Here is a 24,505-nt window from a genome sequence, read left to right as displayed (position 1 = left end):
AAAATTCACAAATAGGCACAAAATTGGCCAGGGGTGTAGTACCCCCTTAATGAAAATCATTTTCTTCTTGTTTTTTCGTATCATTGTTTTGCATGAATGAAGTGATGATAACAATACCGCACTTTTCGCAAATACTTGCTTTTCAAAAGTGCAATTGATATTAACATACATTCGTAAATGCCAGTACTTTTTCCCTGAAAGTATTTGCTTTTCAGAGAAAAGAGAAAGGCATTTACGAATGGCGTGTTATTGTGATCATCGCTCCATTCGTGGAAAATAATGGAGCGGTAAAACAATAGCGCGACGTCATAGGTGTGTATTAACTATAGATAATGGACTTAGTTTTGTGCAATGTAGTTATATTGAACTGTATCTGAAGTAAATCACCTGCTACACAGTTTTCTATACAGAATGATATGTTTACTTTGTGATGAGGCCTGACCTAACCCCTGCTAGTTTTGATTAACCAATCAGTTATGTGTATTGTCAGCATGTGATGGCCATAAGCCAATTGCAAACATGTTTTTAAAAAAGGCTAAAAAATTCCTACGCTGGACAGACTCTTGGACAGGTTAAGTGTTAAATAGTAAGTTGTCAGTGGGGCAAGATTAGATAAAGGCATACAAACTATAAGATATTAGGAATTATTTCCTAGCCTCTTAACCACAGGGTGGTGTGCTATGTAGCTATTCAAGACACATGATATGTAAGGGATAAACTGTGCATATGAGATATGGGTGCAAGTGGCATCATTTCACTGCCGTGAAAAAACTGAGCAAAAAGGTGTATCTCTGAATTGTGCTGATTTTAACATGTATCGATGGACTTTTAGCGCGACTATGCATAACAAAAGAAGCTGTCGACTAAAGTTCTGCCTGTATTTGGGATCTATAATATAAACTAGTCAACCATAGCCACTAATGAGTAATCGCTACCCCCCCGAAAAAAATATATATATTGTCTCGCCACCTGAGCAACAACAAAATAAAAAGAATTTGCTTCACCCTCCACCTCAGACCAAGAAAAACAAAATTGATGTCAAGGGTGGAAAAAAAATGTCTCAGTTAGTGAAGGAAAATGAATCAAATTTCCCGTGAATTTGTTCATATTTAGTATTATTCTTAAGACGGAAATCAGCAGCCTCAACAATCCTACGACAAAGAATTGATCGGGATTCTTATGCCATATTAAAGGAGGCGCAAAATGGTTGTCACCACCAGGACGGATGACGAGAAGGTCTATGACTTGGTTTGATGTTTCTCTTGGAGGCGCTATTTAGGAAATATCACAGGGCTGCTTTTCAGAGACTTGGCAACTTTTTTTTAAGTAAATAGGTGCACCATAATCTTGAAATTTCAGAAAAGATTTAGTACCATATGATTCAGTTGTAACTTGTTATGCTTGTCCCTAGTCACTATAAAGATTTTTTTTAAATATAGCCCGGAACTCGTGATCTCGAGATCCTGACTTTATAAGTCTGGAACTCGTGATCGCGAGATTCGGACTTAAAACTTGCCTATATATCGATTACTTTTTGCCGCAACTCGTCGCATTTCCAATTTAAAAGTTAGGCCTATTTAAATTGCAATATCGCAATGCCGTAATTTTCAGTATAATGCGCAGTGCGGCATCGCATCGCGATGCAATAGCGGCGTAGTATGAACGAACCTTAACCGGCTTTGTCCTTCAGGTTTGAGGAGTATGTGATCATGTGGCGCCAAATTGACCAATTCAGCATCGCTTCTGCGCCCCCTTTAAGCGATGAAAGTCAACATTTTCGCGCGCTTCTCGCGCATTACAGCACAAAATCATTTGAAAGATAAATTCAAGACCGATATTCAACTTCTTTATTAAAATTAATGAGTGATAGGCCCTATTTGTGTACATTTTCGTGCGCTCCTCGCACACTTGTTTCAAGGATTGGGGAGGGCGCCACAACCCCTAGCGACGCCACTGAATCTGCTCAATACTTTGGCGCTATTATAATCGATGATCAATTATGTATAAAGGGTCCCCCGGATATTCTTCTGGACATCCGTACCTATACTTACCCAACTGCCTGGATTCTGTCCAATATATTTTCTCCAAGTTATCGAAAGCGTGTTACTATGACAGCGGCTATCTATAAAATCGACCAACCCATCTGCCTTATCAAATTTATGAGCATTATCTACTCAACGTCAATTTAATTTACGTAAGATAGGAACCAATGCAATTATGAAGTGCTTAAAACAGTAAGACGTTTAGTTGCCTGGACACCCACTTTGGTGTTAAAGGTACGCAACGGTTTATATGATTATATTTTGGATATTTAGTCATTTGTTTAATAAATTTATTAATTAATTAATCAATTAGTTTTAATTAATTTATTGATTACATTAATTAATTTTTTTACATTGTCACATATATTTGCTCGGTTACTTAGTTGTTAAATACTGGATGTCCTTTCACGATGTTGAATTTAACAATGAACGCATCACGCCAAATATTACCCGTACCCTTAATATATCGATAGTTCTCGATGTGTTTTTCTGACGTATTTACCGGTACATAGGCTACCATGTGGCACATCACAGTATACAGGTATGTCAAGGCACTTCATGCAGATCATCCTTGGCAGCCAGAACATCGGCATTGGAATAAATCTCTAGAAGCATATAAAACAAAAACACATTTGCTGGAAATAAAGAAGTTCAATTCGCTTTGCTTGTCTCATCGGACATGTCGGTGGATATGTTAGGATGCTTACCTGGTCCAGTGTCACCTTATCGGGCTAACCGGCCACATCCGAGACAGGTAGGTGATAACCAGTGGTGTACCTAACCTGAGAGGGGCGAATCCCAGCAACTCAAGCAACAAAAGAAAAAGAAAGTATTCCACCTTGATTTGGGTTTATAAAATAATGTAAAATTGACATTTGAACCCAATGTATCATTGGTGTTGCTCGGTGTTATAGGTTGCGCGGTGGTTTCAACTTCTTTTGGTTAAAACAGTATGAAACTGAACAGTTTGGCTCGTTGCGCGCTCAGATATCCCGGTAAAATTGGGCAAAACTAATACTCACTGGGCATTTCGCCCCCCCCCCCCCGACAAAAAGTCCAGGCACACCACTGATGAGGGCAACATAAACATTTTAAATCTAAACTATGGAGTAACCCCTGACAAAAAAAATGAAAAAAGAAATTCGAGAAGACAAAGGAAAAGGAAAGGGGCAAGGAGCCCGTTTTGCACCAAACTTCATCCCGAACATGGGCCAAAATAATGTAAAATACTAAATTACGCGCGCACATTGTCCCAATAAAGCCCTTTTTGACTTTATGTACAATCTCTCTACAAAACAAATTGTATATGTATACGAGCGTATATATCCCACCGATAATACCGGGTCAAAATGATGATACAACCGGGATTGTTTTCATCTTTGCCCCCGAAATGATGATGCAACCGGGATTGTTTTCGTCTTTGCCCCCGAAATTTTGACCCCACCCGTCCCGACCAAGAAAGCTGGCGACGCCCCTGTGAACACTTTTATCAAATATGTCAAATTTTAAAATCATTGAATGAAAATGATGAAAGCTGCTCCAAAGTGAGGGCTGTACGTCGTACTTCAGCTAATAATGTCAAATGCCCTTTGTGTCAAAACAGCCAAAGCATACTGCAGTTACTGTCCGTTTTCCTATACACAATACACAGTGCTCTTTCCCATTGACGCGTGACCTTTACAAATAGCCCTACGTTAACAGTATGGGGATATGACTAGTTAACGTCGCTGTGTGAAAAATAACCGGCCAATATAAAAAGTACTCTTCTAAAGTTCTAGAAAATATAGTTTTTAACATGTCCTAAATTTTAGCTAATTTAGATGTTTGGAAATATTCGTACTTTGATGTTTTAGTTAATGTTATAGGTAATAGTACATTGCCTAGTTAACGTCGCTGTGTGAAAAATAACCGGCCAATATTAAAAGTACTCTTCTAAAATTCTAGACAATATAGTTTTGTAACATGTCCTAAATTTTTAGCTAATTTAGGTGTTTGGAGAGGGTCGTACTTTTGTGTTTTAGGAAGGACATGTAAACGACAGATAACACCAAAAATATGAAGAAATTATTTCCAAACCGTGTTAAGTCAAAAATAATTATGTTGCTCATTTTCAAGAATGCTGGTTTACAAAAAGCACGCCATTGTCTGATTTCGTGAACAAAGCCACACATAACATTGTTTCCTTTCGTTTCCTTTATAATCGGTTACCCAACTGAAGCTATGAATACCAGCTTTATTGCGATATCGCACATGAAAACAGTCACTTGTGCACAACCAGAGAAGATCCGATTTAATCAGTTGAGCTGTTTCAATGAGTGTTATCTTGGTTTAATAGCTTTTAATGGGGTTAAGTCCTGCAAAGGTCGAGATGAATTCCACTGTAGACATGACTGCATCATGACTCTCCATCATGTGTTGAACTTTTGCAAAACAAAACTTGATCAAGGAAGGTACACATGGCGCCATAATTCGGTTTTGAACTATTTGGTGTCTCTTTTTAAGAACTCTGACAATACTAATGACTATCATGTTTATGCTGATCTCGGAGGTAAAAAAGGAGAAACAGTCACAACAGTTCCACCTGATGTTCTTCCTACCTCCCAGCGCCCTGATCTTGTCATTCATTGGCCTCATCTCAGCAAGATTTGTATTATTGAGTTAACCATACCCCTCGAAACAAACATTGTTGATGCCCATCAGAGGAAACTCGACAAATATGCAAGTCTTGTTTTAACAAGACTTGCATATTTAAATGATCTTACCGAAAAAGGGCTCAAAGTCAATATTCATGCTTTTGAAATTGGTAGTAGAGGTTACCTATCTCCTGAAAATACATCTACTCTTAAGTCACTTATACATCTCTCTGGTACAACTCAAACTTTTAAGAACGTTCAGAATAATCTTATGAAAATCGTCCTGTGCACATCTTTTAGTTTATATTGTTCCAAATCCGAACCATCATGGATTGATCCACCACTGTTTAAACTATAATGTCTTTTAATAATTGTGTGTTTTTTTGTTGCTATATTTATTTTATTCATTTTTCATTATTTGTCTTTGTCGTCAGTCTTCATTGTATTACTGAGACGTCATTGCCCCATACAATTTCGGCGCCCGGGAATTTTGAAAATCGCGTGTTGAGAGACGGCTGTTTTTATTCGTTTTTATGATCAATATGAGTTTGTTTTAAATAAAGCTATGTAACTCGTGCTTGATAATTATTTTTAAACATTTAAGGCATAATGTTGTGATTGGCGTAGACTTCCTTTAAGATTGGAAGCTATCGGAATTAATTACTAAGTAAACTAGATAGCTTAATTGATTCTCATAAAATAATTCCGAGTATGCTATTACACCTTTAGCAATTCATTGCTCAATATTCGAGAATTAGCTTTAAAAAACCTCATCATCATAATACAGATAATGACGCAAAGACTGAAAAAGCCAGTGACTTACTGGAATCGACCTTTCACAAAGTTCGGCTTGTGATAGCTGGAACAACATAAGCAAATAAGGGGTGAAATCAAAACTCGACCGCCGGTTCCGGGCGGTTCCGTCAGGTTAGAGCCGGTTTCTATTTTCTAAATAATGGAACGCGGTTCAAGTTCAACGGCCGGTATCCGCCGGTCAACTGACGGTGGAGTTTTGATTTCATCCCTAAGCCTATCGGGCATGACCACGGCCAATTTATTTTCAAATCATTTAAGAAGTCGCAAGGTTCCGGCTTAAGCGTTTCAGAAGTGTTGATGCAAATACAAGTGTCAAAATGTATGCCAAGACAGCATCAGAACTAACATAAGCGTTCACAGATCCCGGGAAATGTCACGAGCCTTAACATGCTTGACCGACAGGACATGTCATTTCTATTCACAGTTAAACATTGCATCCTATAAACAACGGTTTAATGGAACTCGAACTATTAACTTTTGCTTCTAGGATATTTCGATGATGTTTACAAGTCACAGTTCTGCATATTGGGTTTGTAAACAGATCCGGTTTCCGCAGATCATACACTCTTAAAATAAAGATTCGAATGTTTTGTTCTCAATTTACGGAACCCTCAAAATAGTCCCTTAAAAGTTCTTTGAGTTCAAAGAACCCTTGTTGGTTAATCAAAGAACGATTCTGGTTTAGAGAACCTTTATACCTTAAAATGAACTGCTACTGCTCCTTCAACGTATTAAATATGTTGCATACTTCCCCGGCATACTTCCCTCAAATAAAACTCAAAAACAAAACAAAAAGTTACAATTTAGCCTAAAAAGTTCACGCCCATTTGTTGCACTTCACTCGAGGCTTCGTTAGCCTGTGGGCCAGGCGTGTAGGTTTAGCCCCAGCCTTCGGTAAAATTTGCATTTCTCGAAATCAGTCTTCTGTAGCCGCAGTCTACACAAGTCTGTTAGGTCAGTCTTGCGGCGGCTTTTCTTGGCCCTGTCTCAGAGCAGATCTTAGGCCCGGATCTTTGGTCGTAAGCCTTGGTCTATTTCAATCAGTAGATAGCACGATGGTTGTCAAATAATGTTTGGTTATGTTTTTGCACCAAAAATATCCTTAAATAATGTTTTACTTTTGACAAACATTCGAATGATTTGTTTGAAGTGTGAAACAATTTTTGCATTACTTTTTAGGGGAATCACGTTTTCTTTTCATGTAGGATTTAATACCGTTTTACCCTTTTTTGGGATGCAAAGAAATAATACAAGCAGGACTCATAATAAAGTCAAGTGGAAATAAAATAATACATAAAAGACACAAAAACAGAATAGTCTTACATCAACTTGTGTACGGTATAAGCCCGCGGGTCTAGGCTTGTCTTTGCGCCGGTAACATTGCGATAATGAGACGGCAACCTTGTTAGTACGGTAAACCGTGAAGGACAACAGCAATATATATGCACATCTACCTCCAATTGCCTATACAATTAAGTCGCTGGTATAAAGTGACGCGGTTGTCAGGCATTAAGCCTGCAAGGTCACTAAGACTAGATTGAATTTGTGTTTAAAGGTCATATATATTGCTCGGACAACTCATATCATTGGCAAGCTAATATTTTGAGGACAATAAAAATGACTCCTTTTTTGAGAAAATAAGACGTTTAAAATTGATATTCCGCAAAAACCCGGGGGGCCACTGGTCATTGACAAGGGGGTATCATGCGTGGCCACAAAGTTTCAAATAGCACCCTAAACAAGATTTACGAGGTCTGAAAATGCACCCCTAAACAAGTATGACAAGTGCAATTTCATACCCTAAATAAGTATTGACATTATTTTTGCCCCCATTAGAAGCAAGTAAATCAGTCATATTTTGACTCTAAAACCCTTTATGATAACTGGGAAAATACAAATTCAAAAATTCATAACTTTTAACCTTTATTACAATACTACATTTGTCTCAAAGTACCCTAAACACTGATTTATTGTACAAGGTATACCCTTTTTCTCAAATTTCCTTGTTTTAGATACCCTATTCACGATACTTAAGTACAGTGCCTGATCATGAAAAAAGACCCTTTTTACTTGAATCTTTGGCCACGCATGATACCCCCTGGTCAATGACCAGTGGCCCCCCTGGGCGCAAAAACCAACTTAAGCGACGAGGTCCTTCGAACAAGACAGATTTAACCTAGAAAAAAGTTTGACGTCATGAAATGAGATGTACCTGCTTTGAGAGAAGGGACTATAAACATTCTCAATGCACAGAACGTATACTGTTGTTGTTCTCAGAAAAAAACTCTGAATTAAGTATTTCAAATTTAATGGTTTTTAAACATATGGATAAAATCAGCCCCTTCTTTTTTTTATATATATATATATTAGTAAATTGTGATATTACAATTCATATGTATATCAATATCATGAGAAATATTTGGATTGAAAGATAAAAAAATATTTTGAGCTTCAGCGTGATCAATCTGAGACTAGTATATGAAGAGCTTATTTCCAAATCGTGTTAAGTCCACAAACTCATGTATCTGATTTCCCTGTGCGATATTGCAATGCTATAGGTATTATGGTATCAGTTGGATGAAATATTACAAAGCAAATGCATAGTAACAATACTGTGTGAGGCTTTGTTTCCCAAATGAGAACAATAGTCTGCATATTGTTATGCAGCATTGTTATGGTAAATAATAGTACAACTCATTGTTGCTAATGTCAAACTTGTCAAAGTGATTGTGATTGTATCACACAAGTAAATGAGAGCATGATAGTATCCGCTTGATTTACTTACGTCATCAGCCCGCTGCCTTTAAAATTAATTTCGCTTCAAACAGTGGAAGAACACGTACGAGCCCGAACTCTATCAACACAATTTCTCTTTTTTTCAGGAGAAATACGCATAAAAAATTGCAACGAGTGTCAACTTGTAATGTAATAATTATTATTCTCTTCGAATGGAGATACACTTGTTTATGCAATAGATATGTCCTTTAAGAAATCCGAATAGAGTTAAAACTCGGGCTTCGAGAGCGGGCTAGGCTTAGTAGCCTCAAGTAAGCCTTACTAAGACTCCGGTCGAGAAACTCGCGCTTAGTGTTTAGAATTTGGTGAATTAGGAAAACGTATTTTGTTTATTACTAGAATCACTTTAACTTATAAAACTCCGGATAAAATTGAGATGGAAAAGTTATTAGGAAGCCATGTATTTTAACTTATTTTAACTTATATGGAGTTGTGTAATGATTATGAGCCCTGAGGAGGTGCAATTGAGGAGGGCCGAGAATATTTTGGCATGGTGGGCAAGATATTTTTGATAAGACAAGAGGGGGCGACAAGCAATTTTTGGCAGATTAAAAAGAGGGTTCACTTTCGGACCATAGCGCATGCTTAGCGCAGTGTTTTTCATTTTCGGACTGACGCACCTAGGAAATTTGCCATCTATAGAATATTTGATGCAACATGTCTTCGTTATTCACTGATATCTTTAATATTTTGTTTTGTTATTTCAACATTCTTTACTTTGTCACGTATGGTGATATGTATAGCATTTTTCTTTCCACAGCATGCTGTGTTTATACTTTGTTTCAAAAACTTGGTTGTCCCAGGTTTCATAACCATAGGTCATTGTATAGGTAACACACATGGGTTGAAGACTCTTGTCCTCAGTGTCATTGGGCAATCTATTGTCACATCGGATTTGTTTGTTTCTGCCAAAGCAACGTAACCATGGTGGTTCAAATTAACATAAATTTGGACACCAAATTAAATTCATACTGAGCTCGAGTTGAGCTGATCAATTGCCGATCAATTTTATATTCAATATTAAAGTGAAAATAAACGATGCAAAAATGACGAGACTCTTGTGTATTGTGTCGATAGAAACCGTTTCCATGGAGTTGCACTCACTAATATCAGAAAAGATATCATTTAGGCCTGCTCTTTTGAAACCAAGCTACTGTACTCAGTCATTTTCTCTGTCATTGTATTAAATGGCTCCTTTCTAGATGGTGGTGCTAGTAAAGGTAGCGTGTATTGGTTCCAGGTTCACTTTTCAATAATTTTGTGGAAAATTCTGCGTCGTTGTTAATATAAGGTAGGATAATATTTTTATCTCATTATTATATTAGTATTTATTTTATAATTTATTTTTTATGTGATATCATAACAGATTGAAATCGAAAATTAATTAAACTGGTTGGTACATGACCGTGGATGCTATATTGATTGACTAAAGTAATTTGGATGTGTATTTAATTAAATGGACATGGTTTTGTTTATAACCGCCACTCAAAAAGAAATATTAAACTTATCAGGGAGCAAACTGTGTAATAGATTCGATCTCATTCATCTGGTAAAACATTGATATTGAAACCAGTAAAATAATGTCATTGTTTTCTGCAGTTTAAAGGCATCTTAAGGGATCTAAAATGAGCGCTTATTGCGTTTCGACAGTATTTTTTGTGGGACATGAGAGCACCTCAGACCTATCGAATTGCATTCTGAATACGAAGCATGTCTTTCTGATATCAAATAATTTTCATTTTTTGAAAATCATAATATAATACAAATTTTATGACAAATTATAAAAATTTGATATTTTTCAAATTTTTGATATATAACAGTCCTCGAAGTAAATTATATAAATCTAATGACATATTCTTAAAGTGTATGTAGTAGGAGGAAAAGCCGACGGTCAATTGAAAATTTTGACCTTTCATATTGAAGATATGGATTTTTTCCCAAAAAGACCTAATTTTTTTTTGGTGTTTTGGGAAAAAAAATCCATATCTTCAATACGAAAGGTCAAAATTTTAAATTGATCGTCGGCTTTTCATCCCACCTACATACACTTTAAGTATAAATCATCAGATTTATAAAGTTTACTTCAAGTACTGTTAAATATCAAAAATATCAATTTTAATGATTTGCCATAAAATGTGTATTAAATTGCGAATTTCAAAAATCAAAATTATTTGATATCAGAATGACATTCTTCGTATTCAGAATGCAATTCGATATGTCTGATGTGCTCTAATGTCCCACAATAAATACTGTCCAAACGTTCATACCCCAGCCCTTAATTACCTATAATATATAAAACAGATTACTTACATAATATTTCTTCCTCTTTTTCTCCTGAGTCCTCTTTTTTGTTCATTTGTCTGTCATTGTCGGGTCTTCTATTAAAGTACTACACATGGGAACCAAATATCTTGACAACTGTATTTATTTTTGTATTGTTATTAATTTGAAATATTATAATTGAAATGAAGTTTTCGACATTTGTGTCGTTTTTATTTTAAATTCAGTAACCAAAGCACTAAACAGAATGTGCACTATGACCGTAGTTAACTTCACCATTTACTTAAGTTTTATTAGTGCAAATATTTACAGCGTACGTACAAATACTGAAATATAGTGCTCTTAGCTACGTCTGTTTTGTAAACATAATGAGACTGCTTTTTTTCTTCATTTTAATGTAGTTTTAACAGGGTGTAAAAATATCTCTTGTACAGAGACACTATTTTTTTTAAATAATCTCGAAAAAAATTGATATCCAGCGGATAGTGTTTGGAACTTAGTCACTGTTAGTGGTTGAAAAAAATATTCTTACCAGTAAACGCTAAATTGCATGCACGATGCAAGGGTAAAACCAAGGAAGTACAGCTGTATATAAATTATATTTATTATATATACCTCCATGGTAAAACTATCTTCAAAATTTAAGCTAAATATACAATAATCATGGTTTCATTTTCACAGGGCTCTTATTTCTTAAACATGTTTACGTTAATCATGGTATCTCTTACGTCCATGCGTAAATGAACATGCAGACTGCGTCGGTCACAAAAATGAAATAATTATTAAATTATATAAGCCTATAACCGGGAAAGATGTGTAAAAAATACACCCATCATTAAAAAGATATGTAGGCCTACTCCGAATAAAATAATTAGTAAATTTGTTATATTATATAAAACATTAAGAAAACTCAAGTTGTTATAAACCCTCAACCCCGAGTCTCAACTTTACTATACTAGTCTCCGCATACGCTATCAAAACTGTTTAACTCTTTATTTTTGGATATGTAGACAAATGGTGCGAGACATGAATAAAGACTACATAAACATTATAACAATGCCTATTGTTAAAATAAGAGGGCTCCCCGTAAATACCGATCGATACATGACGGACCCACCAAGAGAGCGTCGCTAGGGAGCTAAGGACATTCGATTGCTTGACAACGTTTGGTGAAACACATGGCTTGGTCCGTGTGTGTTGTTGTTACCATAAGTTTATTTGAGGAAAATCTACATTAACATTCATATCACAGATCTGTGTTCAAATAACGTCAATGTATTTTGGAATAATATGAATAGTTGAATTTGGTCAGTAATGGCTATCAACAAGTGTCCTATCTGAGAGTCTACTTCGCATGTCTCTGTTTGAGCCAGTCTTCTAAGCTTCACTCGAAGAAGAGGTACTCTTCTGGAATTAACTGGAATCTTTTGAGACACTCGTGGATCACGGAAAACATTTCATCATGCCTAGCAAAGGACTTATTTTCAGAGGACAAAGATATGCAGCAATAGATACTAGTGACTATGAAGATAATTATAATGGAAAGAAACCGGTCTTCAAGCAAATGGGACTACGACCAACTTCTGCTTTACGGAGGAACAACCCACATCCAAGATCGGTAAAGTGACGTAACAACATAAAATTTAAAAATGGCATATGATTAGCAAATATATGCCACGTTATAATGATTTTATATATTGTAAGGTCTCTTTGACAAGGTGACAATAACATATGATTAATATGTAGACTTCAATTTTCGCAAAATGTTAATATTGCCATTATTGGTATATAATATTTTAAAAAAATGCATTATACATATGTCTTCATCTTGCTATCCTTCTACGATGATTTAACCAGGGTGTTTTAACTTATCGCCATAGAAATTTTTTTAAATAATGGCTGTTTTAGCAGTTTATTCCAGTCGAGTTCAGTGCATTGACGAGTTCATTGACAAGAGTTGACATGTATTAGTATTAGTAAACACACATATAATAAAAAAAATTATGTAATGAAGGCCTACTGGGTGGTAGATGTACCAATATTTTGACTTAATTGGCCATGCACGATGAACGGTCATGAACCGCGATTATTATTAATTGAATATACACGTACCTGTTGGTCTAACTAGGACCATGCATGGTAAGAAATGATTAGATTAAAAAAAATATTAGTATCAATTGTTATTTTAGAATGTTAAAAGGGCATTTCGTGATCCACAGCCTCATCCCCCCACTTTTCTCAAAAAAAAGTTGAGATTTTTATATCACTGGAAACCTCTGCCTACATAATGTTTATGTACAAAATATTTCTTGCAGATTAATTCTTTTAGCAAAGATATCGTGAAATTTGAATTTCGTTCTGGTGCACCAGAACGAAATTACAACGCATTGTCTATGGAGCAGTGTAATACACATAATCATGCATAACTCGCGAACGCAAAATCGGAATCAACTGAAATTTTGGGAATAGGTTTTTTTTCGTGGATATCTAATGAAAAATGACATAAATAGAGGATGCTAGGATCACGAAATACTCCTTTAAGATATTATTTATGATAAATTTTCTTCATTTCTTTCGATTTTGGAAAACTATAACTTTTTTCGTAATTAATTGTTTAACTTTTTTTTTCCTATGTTCGGCCGGATAATTTCCCGGGATAATTTATTATCATGGTGTTGAGTTCCATTTATGTAGACAAATCGTCATTTAATTGGATGACTACAGCAGGAAATGCACTGTAATATACGAGTAGCATCAAGGTTATAGATTAACTGTCAATAGATTCAATTGTGAAGTATCTGTACTATACCAAAATGTACGACATAATACAATATAATAATATCGACTGAATGCCATGCATTGAATGGCACACTTAATCATATTGTGACGTTCAATTGCAAACGCACAGGGTGTCCCAAAAGTTCATTTACCATTTTAAAATGCTACATCTCTTAATATATATTTGGATTTATGATATTATGCTTGTGAGATATATGAAGTTCAAAATAGTAAATACAATTTTGGGACACCTTGTACACGCTCTCACGCACGCATTGATCTTGAGAGAAAGAACTTTTACAATTATTAGTGTCTTGTTACTGACCCATTGTTATATCAGAAAAGGTGGCATATTTAAGTTAAACTTTCCACTGATTTCCAAGAAGGCCGGTGCCCCGCAAGTAATATTAAAACAATATAGCAAAATGTGAAATACACTTAAAAAATTGCGTGCCCCTCGTCACCTCATAGGACGACAGGTGATGAGACCCCAAGATTAAGGTTATTAATTATTTTAAACTGTTGTGATTTGGTAGTTCACAGCATCTTACGAATGGTAGTGAGCTTTGGCAAAAAGTGCATTGCTCAATTCATAGCGAGTGTGTAGAAGAATGAAAATATCACAGATATACTTTTATAGGTGCTGTGGTTCTTTAGTTATGTTGTAAAGAGGGCTGAAACAACAACACTTTTGTAAAACGTTCATAACTCATTTACAACAATAAATTAAGCAAGTTTGCAAAGTATACGATTTGTAGACTGAACTTTTGCAAAACATCAAGGTGTTGTTTTTCAATAATATATTGATCTAGATAATGAAAATCAATTCTTAGGTTGCTTCGACCAACAATACCTCGTCTACCCTTAAGAGGGAAAACCACTTCGGCTGAAGTTCGGCATATAATATAACATTATGGAATATATTCCTGGAACACAGATATCTATCATCTTTCCTCATTGATTAATCAAGTATGATTTTGTTCGTTTTCCAGGACTTTCTACTACCCACAAATATCGTCAAGATGGACGAACAACAAAAGTTTCAGAGCCATGTCCAAAGTGCCGTAAAAGACTATTTAGGTAAACTTTACCAGAATGGCCATTACACCAGTCCACAACTATCAGAGATAGTCAGGAAAACACTCGGGGAAGGTGCACTTCGACAGAGTGCAATCCAACCACCTGATGTCAACACACCTACCATGGGGGAATCAGAAATGATGGAGAATTATGTCAACCCTACTGAAGACGCATTGGAGAAAATCATAAAAGACGACCAGGCACTTCTGAAAAGAGAACGTAAGCATAAACCTCGTTTTCTTCGATATACAGACTGTATCAATATGATTGGTACCCATTTATTTGGTTTTGGTGTTTATTGAAAAGCCTACTTCTTTCAAAGCAACATAAAATAATAGGATTCTAATGGAATAACCAGGACTTGTCTTAGTTTATAGTCTTTTATCACATTAATCTAACAAATATTGGTGGATCTTATCATCTTGTCCATAATCAATAAATACTGACCGGCAACCACAATTTTTTAAATGATATAAACATATTTTGGTTTTGGACAAGACATTTTGAACATTTAAATGTCGAATTATACGAAGGTCATGAAAACGTTTTAAAAACATTTACATGGAAAAACACTACAACAACATTTTTAAAATGTTGTCAAAATATGATTGTAAAATATATTTTTGGCAAACATTCTTGCAAAATATTTTGCCAACACTTAAATAACATTTTGTTAGAATGTTTTGCAACAAGTTCTCAATAAATGTTATATATATCATTTATAAGCTTATAAACCCCTCAACAAAAGTTTGGAAAGTTTTTTCAAGCATATGTATCTCAAATTATTTGTGACATATTCATATCGTGTTGCATATCAATGGATAGCTACAATACTCCACTTTACAATGACACGTACCCATTTGAAACAATAACATTTTTCATGGCTGAGTACACGCCTTGTGAATGTAGTGGGGTCTCAAACAGAAATTTGATTTATTTTTGTACCGGGCGTAAAACTACATTTTCTTGTCTGTTTAAATCACTTGTCTAAAATCAAGCATCTATGATGAGCTGTCACAAAATTAATGTCCATACAATGCGAGCACAATCCTCAAATGACTTTATATTTTTCATGCAGAGGGAAACAGCGACAAGCAGGCAGGAAAGGTGTACCATGACATCGCAGACCAGAAAGAACATTTAGAAATACTTCGCAGTGATTCACGAGAGCACTATAACCCTTTGTATCAAAGAATTAGTCGCACACCTCAATTAGGGAGTGATAATCACAAAGCTCACTGGTTACATTGGCCTCGTGCTCACCCACCAACACCAGGTAAACGAGGCCTTCATGAAAACCTAACAGCTCCCTGTCAAGTCAAGTACACTCAACCGAAGTCGGCGTTGATGGCAAGTGTTCGGAAGTCGTATCCCACCGCTGCCACCAGTGGATCTGCAAAGAGGGTTCACACTCCACCAACGCCGCCTGATAGGAGCAGTCGACGAGTCAAATCGGCAATATATAGTGCAGAGGTCCATAACAACATGAGAAGAGCACAATCGTTGCCACCAACACCAAGGTCCAAGTCCGCGTCACCTCCTCTTTTGGAAAAGGTTTGTTTAAGAAGCTTCTAGTCTTTTGTCAATTGTTGTGCTCAACTCACAATAAAACAAGCAACAGAAAATATAGTTATGGCCTGCCTATAGGTCTTTTCTATTTTTTAGGATCTGGGGTTTTGGTCAAGATTTAGTATGTGGGGGCAGATCCCCATTTGCCATTTGATTATTCAGAACAAGAACGTATTTATTAGAATATTTTCATTTGCTTGTTTGCTTGAACTTGTCATGGTTGTGTTATGCTTTCTTTTTGTCAGTGGAGACTCGGGCGAATTATTCAAAGTTGATATCTTTCTATTATATTAGTATTAACATGATTAACCTTGCATGTGACTACTAATACTTAACATGCACTTACTTATACTTGCTTAACTACAACGTTACTTCCGTACAACGGTACTTTTTGAACTAATTGGAAGACCGAATCTGCATTTGTAGCTGGACATCTTTGTTAATAAGTGAAGAGCAGATCTTTCAAATGGTCACTTTGATCAGTCACATGTAAATACCAAAGATATGAAGATGAATCGTGAATTCAAAATAGTATAAACCTTCACTGAGCTTAGTTAACAGCCTTTTCAATTTAGTACTAATTTACTTGCACTTAACATAATACTTGCACTTGTGTTTGTAACTAACTCAATCCTTAGGACGAAATGCAACATTGTGGCGGTGACCACGCATCATCGACATCTGCTGGAAACATACCTCCAATGACTACTGAGAGAGGAGATGACAATCAGGTATAATCAAAATACATGTAGATGCATCGATCCCAATAATTATATGTTTACCGTGACCGAAAAGCACGATGATTTTGGTATTATTCCTCAATACATGATCAGTTTTTCAAGATCATATTTAGTTATGTTATGCTGAATATTTTCCAACAATATCTGTTGACCTTTGAATTTCCTTTAGAAACCGTATAACTTAGCGTTGTATCCTAACCATAACATTGTTATATGTCTAAATATCGCACCTTAACCTAATTTGCTAATCTGATAATATAAACTTTTCCATTTACAATAATAATTCCATCTTCATAACAAAAAGAAAGTGGTTCATCAAAGCTCAAAAGACGCATATTTTTAGTAGTAATAAGACTCCCTTTCGAAGAAGAAGCAGTTGTTAGTATTTTGTATTTACTGTAAATCTAAGTGTTTATAGTTTCTGTAACACTTTTTAAATACTGCTAGACGTTTAATTTTTAATTTACACAGTAAAGGTATAGGACACCTAAACACCAACGTACACACCCCGAGTAAAATATTCAACGTGTTTGCTTTCAAAATTGTTTAGAAAGTAAAAACATCAAATGTTTACAAATGAATTTACTTTCTGAACAATATGAAAGTATACATGTGGAATGTTTAGATCTAAATACTCATGTGTTTACTCTTTGTGTATGTGTTTACTTTGGTGTTTAGGTATCCTATACCTTTATTGCGTAAAATGAAATACCTAGCAATGTTTAATAAGTGTTACAGAAACTTAAACACTTGAATTTAGTGTTGGGTGAATACCGTCTTTCAAAAGGTAAAATCGATTCATTTATTGATGGTAAATTAATATGATAAATTGTCATGGCAACGATAATCGAATAGATACTATTAGCGATCATTAAAGTTGATATTTCCGTTAATGACATGCCAGTGAACTCAAATCACGCTCCAATGAGCATTTGTTCTGACAAAGTAAATAATAAGCATTAGGTCCGTAACTATCAACATTCAATTGATATAAATTAATTGAGAAAAGTTCGCCCTTTTAAATTTTATTTTAAAACTGTATTTTAATTTTTGTAAATTAATAGCTTAGATACATGTAGCTTGAGAATTTGTTTTGTTTTTGAAAGTAATATTGTTTCATATTTTTCTTCTGTGTAGCGCCCGAAGACAGCAGGACCGCAACTGGCCAAAAGTATGGCGATGCATCCGAGAATGCAGGCATGGATAGAGAGTGCAACAAGTTACGGTAAGGATCACATCTATAACCCATAATGCAACTCGATTGTACAAGAAGTTATGTCAAATGACTAAATCGAAAATGGAAATTCTTATCTTTTTATACGAATGGATAGAATACGTAGGGGTAAATGTTAAACTATCGTTGTCTGAATGCTCCTATTCATGGTCAATGGTTCACAAAATAACCACAACATGAGTAAGCTATTATATGCATACCATTAGGGATGAAATCAAAACTCGACGGCCGGTTGACTGGCGATTACCGGTTGAACCGCGTTCCATTGTTTAGAACAATAGTGACTTCTTTTGCATTGTGGGTTGAACATTAACATAAGTCTAAATCGAAATGTACTAGAAACGTTATCGCCGTGGTCATGGTGGTGGTGGTATATCATCTCTTCCCACTTCCTGTGACCCAAGGTCCTGACATTGCTCTTATGAACTCTGACCCTCCTGTGAGCACCATGTCAATTAACCATGTCAAGGCGTATATTGAAACACTAATAACTCACATTCGAATCACATCTTTATTATATACACAGAGAAGGAAGTAGCACTAAGCATGCTTAGCACACTCAGTGGCAGAAAACCAACAGATGAAGAATTTCAAAAGCTTGAAGCAAAACTCAACTGTACACCCACTAAACCAAAAGCGGGACAAGCAGCCAGCAAAACACGCAAGACTTGGGCAGCTCCCGTGAACAAACCTACCATCCCACCAACAACCCACACTTTTAATGCGTACATACCACCCTCACCCGCCCCGGTAAAAGCTGTACCAAACAGACATGGTAAAGGGGACCACACAACTAAGGAATGGATGAAGAAAATTGAGGACACCATTAACGAGTAAGTTGGATTTATGAGCAAATGATTCATTTTTTTTGTCTTTTCTATGTTTCCCAAGTTTGAAATCTGCTTATACTATATTCTTCGTTTATCCGTTCCCTGCACCTAATGCACCTTTTCAGTAATTCCCAGAACAGAAACCTTTGCAACGGTACATCTTAGTCGATGCGCACATCGTCCCGCTGTGCGCAAATTGAGCTGCGTAGTAACGATGCTCGCGTCACACGATGACATAGATTCAGTTTCTTTTGCAAGGGCTTTCGGGATTTACCGAAGTGGTCTATATTGTACTCCTTTCTAATGGCCATGCATACCATACATCTTATGCACGTTTCTGATCCCCTCTGATACATGGATTATTGATGCCGTCGGGGCTTTTTCTGAGCTATCTTGGCAAAATTTGTGCCCCTATTTGAATCTGTAAACCTTTTCGTTGCAGTTAGACATATATGCCTTGCCTCATGCCTTTGATCGAGGCAAAATGGATAGGCTTACAAGGTTCAGGCTTACAAAGTCAGAAACCTGTATAGAATAGGCTACGTCCGGTACCGCAGAGTATATAGTTAAGTGATCTACCTTGTTGCTGATAGCCCCCCCCTGCTGATCCACCCGCCTATTGCGCCCACGTTGGGTTGGAAGTAAAAAGCACGGTTAATTTTTCAACTGAATTCATAGAAACATAATAATCTATGTTGTATGACCTTTTTTCAGCCGAGTGACACCCCAAGAATTTGATCGAACAACAATTCAAGTGTTACCCCGTGGATCACGACCTTTGGCACGACACCAGCCTCGTCCTAAAATCCTTGACGATTATCGCCATGACAACAGCTTTTTTAACTTCACTAAGAAATCTGCGACTGGACAGTTCACTATTGCCCCTGATTGGGTGTCCGAAAGACTGAAGCAGCGCCGTCGACCACCAAAGGCATCTAAGGAACAATTACGGTACGGGTCTCAATGACTGACACATTGCACGCTCAAAATGATGAGGTTTGGACAACCCGCCGAATTGTTCATACGGCCGGCATTATCATAGAAGCTACTATGTTGGCCCACAGAAACGTCTTCAATTTTGCAGATAATTTAGACCTATGGTTTATTTAGTACTAGACATTTTATTAGATGTGCCAAAATGATATTTAAAGTTACTGGACCACGCAGGCCCACACACCCCCACGCACCCGTATACCACCCGTCCACATCCCAAAGACACCCCTCCACGCATGCACCCCTCACATAACGTATACATGCCCACGAACATGTTCGCATGTCATCATCGTAGGCCTACACATAAAGTTGTAGTTCCTATAATAATAGACTTTCATGTAATATTTGGATTCGTTTTGTAATAACTCTGCAATTACTCACGAAATATGATTGATTGCTCTTTTAGTGTTAGTGGAAAACAAAGAACCAATCAACAATACTCACGTTTTTCTACTGCATTGCCCGCAGGAAAAATTGTTGGGGATGGGGAAGTGGTCCTTCGAAAATGACGAGTAAAGTTAATGATGTTGAAAATCAGTAGCATATTGGGCGAAATTTGCAAGCGGGTAAAATTACAAAGTTGTTCTAGAACCATTACTAGAATGACAATTGCATGCGAATCATTACGTTTTGTTACCTGAAGAGATTTGATCATGTCTCACCTCCTTTTTCAACCAACTCTTGTAGTGAGGGATCAACATTTTTAACCACAAATTGCCTCAGGCAAAACTCACTTCCTGGGAACGAAATACCACACAAGGTCATTTTTATGTAACTCACGAACTCATTGACCCATGTGTGCCATATATAATATTGCATAGCCTGGTGATGTAGGAGGAAATTCAATTTTTGATCAATTCTCTTCAGGTAGTGAAACGTAATGTAATTTTAATACTACAATGGACCAATAATGAGGTTTGGCTTAATTTTGGTCTAAAACAGGCCACAAAGGGATAGACATAACTAATTTGGTCAATTTTGGACCAGATTTTGGATTAGGTTTTACAATAAGGTTGTATGGTTTCAGGCTGTTGACAGAAATGTCTGCAAGAAAAGTCATGCACACAAATAATATGTAACCCTAAGTTTATGGTATAAAAATGTCAACATTTTTTAATTAGGTTGGGGGGTCTGTGACTGTGGATCACGAAGTGTTCCTTTAAGTGGTCGTACCAAATGTTTTATCATGTATATAAATATTGTCGCAGCCGCAAAATACTGTGGACCTATACCCTCGTTAGTATAGTTAGGATTATACCGTCAACGTTCGCCTAATGGCTCACCTGGGCTCCTTTGCTTTGGGGTAAATTTCATGTGCAAATGAGAGGTACCTCCTCTGGAATCCCAACAAGAATTAAGGTTCCGTGCCCGGGGGGTCCGTGCCCTTATTTGCTGGTGGGAATTTTACGGGAGGGCACATTCAGGTTGTGCCTAAAATTCCACTTATGCCAAGCTAGTCCATAGCGCCATAGCGAACGTTTACGGACATTGAATTAGAGCATGTGAAAAATAGACCAATAGGCCCCCTATTACCAAATGGTATTTTACCAAGGGTACGTGTTAAGGTTTTATACAGTTGACAGCACCCTTTATTTTATTACGCAATTCTTTTTTTAATTATTTATCTTGCAATATTTGTACAATAATTCGTTTAGCTATTCATCTTTATTATTGGGTATTAGTCTTTACAGTACTGTATTCTATAATACAATATTTTTGAATGTATCATGTTATTATCACCGTTTTCTTTTGTTTTACAATGCAATATTACATGGCGATGTTGCGTAGGTGTTTATAACTTTTCAATGGGCGGGCCCATTACGTTTATAATCTTATTTGACTTATTATTATTTTGATAATGACATTGATATATTGTTATTATACATCTCATGTATCTCGAATCACCTGTACAATTGACACTGGTGTTTGTTGTTCTTGTAGCAATGTAGTAAAGGCCATTTATAGCACTATTTTAATATGTCAGTGTAATAAGAAATATTCCAATAATTGTATAATTTAGTTAGATCTTCATAATTATGATTAAGAGCAAAATGTGTAAAATATTTAGTAAGTGCAGCCTTCACTTTAATACAGTATCGATAATATGGTTAGCAATGATATTTTTCAACTGTATTATTTTATTATAAGACATGTAAGAGGTAACTACCAAAACAATGTAAACACGAATGCATGTCATTCACTTGAAACGTCGCCGACTCAATAGACACATTCACAGTAACAAGGAAGTTCATGTTTTCCTTACTTGTATAATTACATGTATGCCGCCTATTAATACATCAGCTCATACAAAAAAAACAAGTATGAAACACTAGAATTGCATGATGTTTTTGTTTCCGGTGTAAGAAACTCGTGCATTTTCTAGTTCCTTATTCGCTGCTTTATTTTCAACCCTTTAAAGGAGAATGAACCGATTGGTTGCATAACATTGACCCACTGCCGGCCTATAATAAGAGAAATATGGATTAGGCCAAAAAAAAATGGTTCGTCTCAAAGCTGACGCGCGCATTTGTAAAATCGCGCGATTTGAAAAAAAAGAAATGCGGAAATTTTTTTTATTTCAAAATTTTTTTTTTTTTTTTTTTTTCCCGAAAAAGTCGGCGAAAATCAGATTTTTTTCTCAAAATAAAATATCAAAAACATCGAACATCGCACAGTGCGTCTCCTGGATCAAGAATTTAAAACAGCCTAACTAAAAAGTCACCTACGATGACACTGTTGTAGTCTGAACGACACACCTGCATGCGTATTTAAATCATACTATTTTTTTAAGACCGATCCTACTATAAAAAATCTTAATTGTACACCATGTACTCGAGTACTCGCTGAATATTCATCAACATTTTTAATGTTGTCATTTTACGTGCGTGGCAATATGAATGACTATGACGCACGATGACGTTTGTTTAATTTAAATATTAAATACATGGCGAGTATTAATCCTCCCACCCGAAGTCATCATGGATTCAGCGGCAGCAGCATCCGAGTTTGTGATCTTGAAAATCAAATTATCCGGGAAAAATAAAGAGAAAGGATGGTTTTACACAAAACCAAAACTACGAACACACTAAAAGACGTTGCTTTAGAAATACTTAACGGCGAGAATCCATGTGCTCCGATAGCTTGTGTGTTGGAAATGATGGGTATAGACAAGTTAGACAACACTGGCACTGCTGAATTCGACAGCCACCACACTAATTTTCAATTTTGACACACCATAAAAATATCAAGTTGGAAAAAAAAAATCGCATTTCGCATTTGTTTTCAGATCACTCGTCAGCTTTGAGACAAACCTTTTTTTTTTTGGCCTTATGGAGTAATATAGGCACGTAACCAGAGGGACGCCCTTCCCCTCGCCAAACGCCAAAAGGTCACCTTTTCACCCCAAAAGTCCCATTTGCGATCGTACCGATCGACACTTGAGGTTTTTAGCCCTTTTTAGTCAAAAAAAGGTCCAAATTTTGAAAATAAGTCCACTTTTTCAAAATCACCCCCCCCCCCCAATAAATCCTGCTCTTGGCCTGAATATGGGCTTTACACTAATAATACAAAAATGAACATTTTGATGCAGAAAACATAGAGCTACTTGGGGGTGTTGCTCATTATATTCTTGACATTTAGTACAAGTGTTTTTGAAGAGCAGGAAGTATATTAAAGTCAATAGTTGAAGTAGCATAATGCAAATGTTAAAAAAGTCAAGTCAGTTCATTGAATACTATTATCTATTTATATAATAATAAAAAAAAGTTAAAAATAAATGACTAGCTTATTGTTCTTATTTTGAGCTATAGTTTTTGTTTCAAGTTTTTGCCCACTCCGAGCTTATTATAGAATTCCAAGGGGTTATTGGCGTGGGTGAGTGAGTGAGTGTTTGTCTTTGGTTTTGTGTGCGTATTAGTGATTTGTGTGAGGTGATTGTTTGCAATTATCAAACTATATAAGATTGATAAGAAAATTTTGCAATGTAATGATCCGAGAAAGTTAACTTAAGCGTCAGATTTTGACAGGTAATCGGGTATAATTATAATATTAATTTCACAACTGTTTTTAATTTATCACATGGTTGAATTTAATATCGTGTTGCATGTATAATAACATGTCCGAGTTTTTTTTTTCAATCTCACCGCCATTCCCCCCACCCCATGTCAAAAAATCTACGCCACCGATGACTTCTCCTATGGTGTCATATTGTTTTCAAATTATTATTGGTACCTTTCAACTGTGGGGTAATAGGCCTATTACTGAGCGAGTGGTATCTTGTGCTACATATTCTTGGAAATTCTTTTCATCTAAGAGTGAGCAGGGGTGTATTTATAGGAGGGCGTGTAGTGTATGCGGGGTGTGTTTAGGATGTATAGGCCTACAGCATATATGTGACCATCCACCACAACTGAGCCCGGATGTCTCCAGTGCCACTATTGAGATATGCTCCATTGAACTTAACAATAAACAATAGGAAACAAAGGATTTATTGACTGTTTTATTGATTTTTCACTTCTTAAATGTCAAGCAAAAATAGACATGATATAGAGAGTTCCCGTGTTTTGGGTTACCCGCCATCTTGGAGGGAAACCTAAACTCCGTAATTTTCAGAATACCAACACTCGCGCAATAATTAGCAAATGTTATTTTGTAGAATGTAGCACCAATAGGGTCATTGACCAAATCAAAGGAATGAGGAATACGGCGGTTCGAA

The 24,505-nt window shown here is 36.2% G+C and overlaps 1 protein-coding gene across 3 annotated transcripts; it reads left to right on the top strand.

Moving 5' to 3' along the window:
• Positions 1-2,706: 2,706 nt before the first annotated feature.
• Positions 2,707-21,439, top strand: LOC140158817 (uncharacterized). Of its 3 annotated transcripts, none has more exons than XM_072182043.1 (6): positions 2,707-2,796; positions 14,338-14,644; positions 15,504-15,979; positions 17,872-17,959; positions 18,495-18,801; positions 19,513-21,439. In XM_072182043.1, exons 1-6 carry the CDS (start codon positions 2,722-2,724, stop codon positions 19,763-19,765), a joined length of 1,506 nt encoding a protein of 501 aa, XP_072038144.1. In that variant the 5' UTR covers positions 2,707-2,721; the 3' UTR covers positions 19,766-21,439. The 3 variants fall into 3 exon arrangements, with proteins under 3 accessions (XP_072038144.1, XP_072038145.1, XP_072038143.1); XM_072182044.1 differs by lacking the exon at positions 2,707-2,796 and adding an exon at positions 9,485-9,578; XM_072182042.1 differs by lacking the exon at positions 2,707-2,796 and adding an exon at positions 11,708-12,185.
• The last annotated feature ends 3,066 nt before the right edge of the window (positions 21,440-24,505 follow it).

Source organism: Amphiura filiformis, chromosome 8 (genome assembly GCF_039555335.1).
Source record: "Amphiura filiformis chromosome 8, Afil_fr2py, whole genome shotgun sequence".
Taxonomy (NCBI): Eukaryota; Metazoa; Echinodermata; class Ophiuroidea; order Amphilepidida; family Amphiuridae; genus Amphiura; species Amphiura filiformis.
This window is presented reverse-complemented; position numbering and strand designations above follow the sequence as displayed.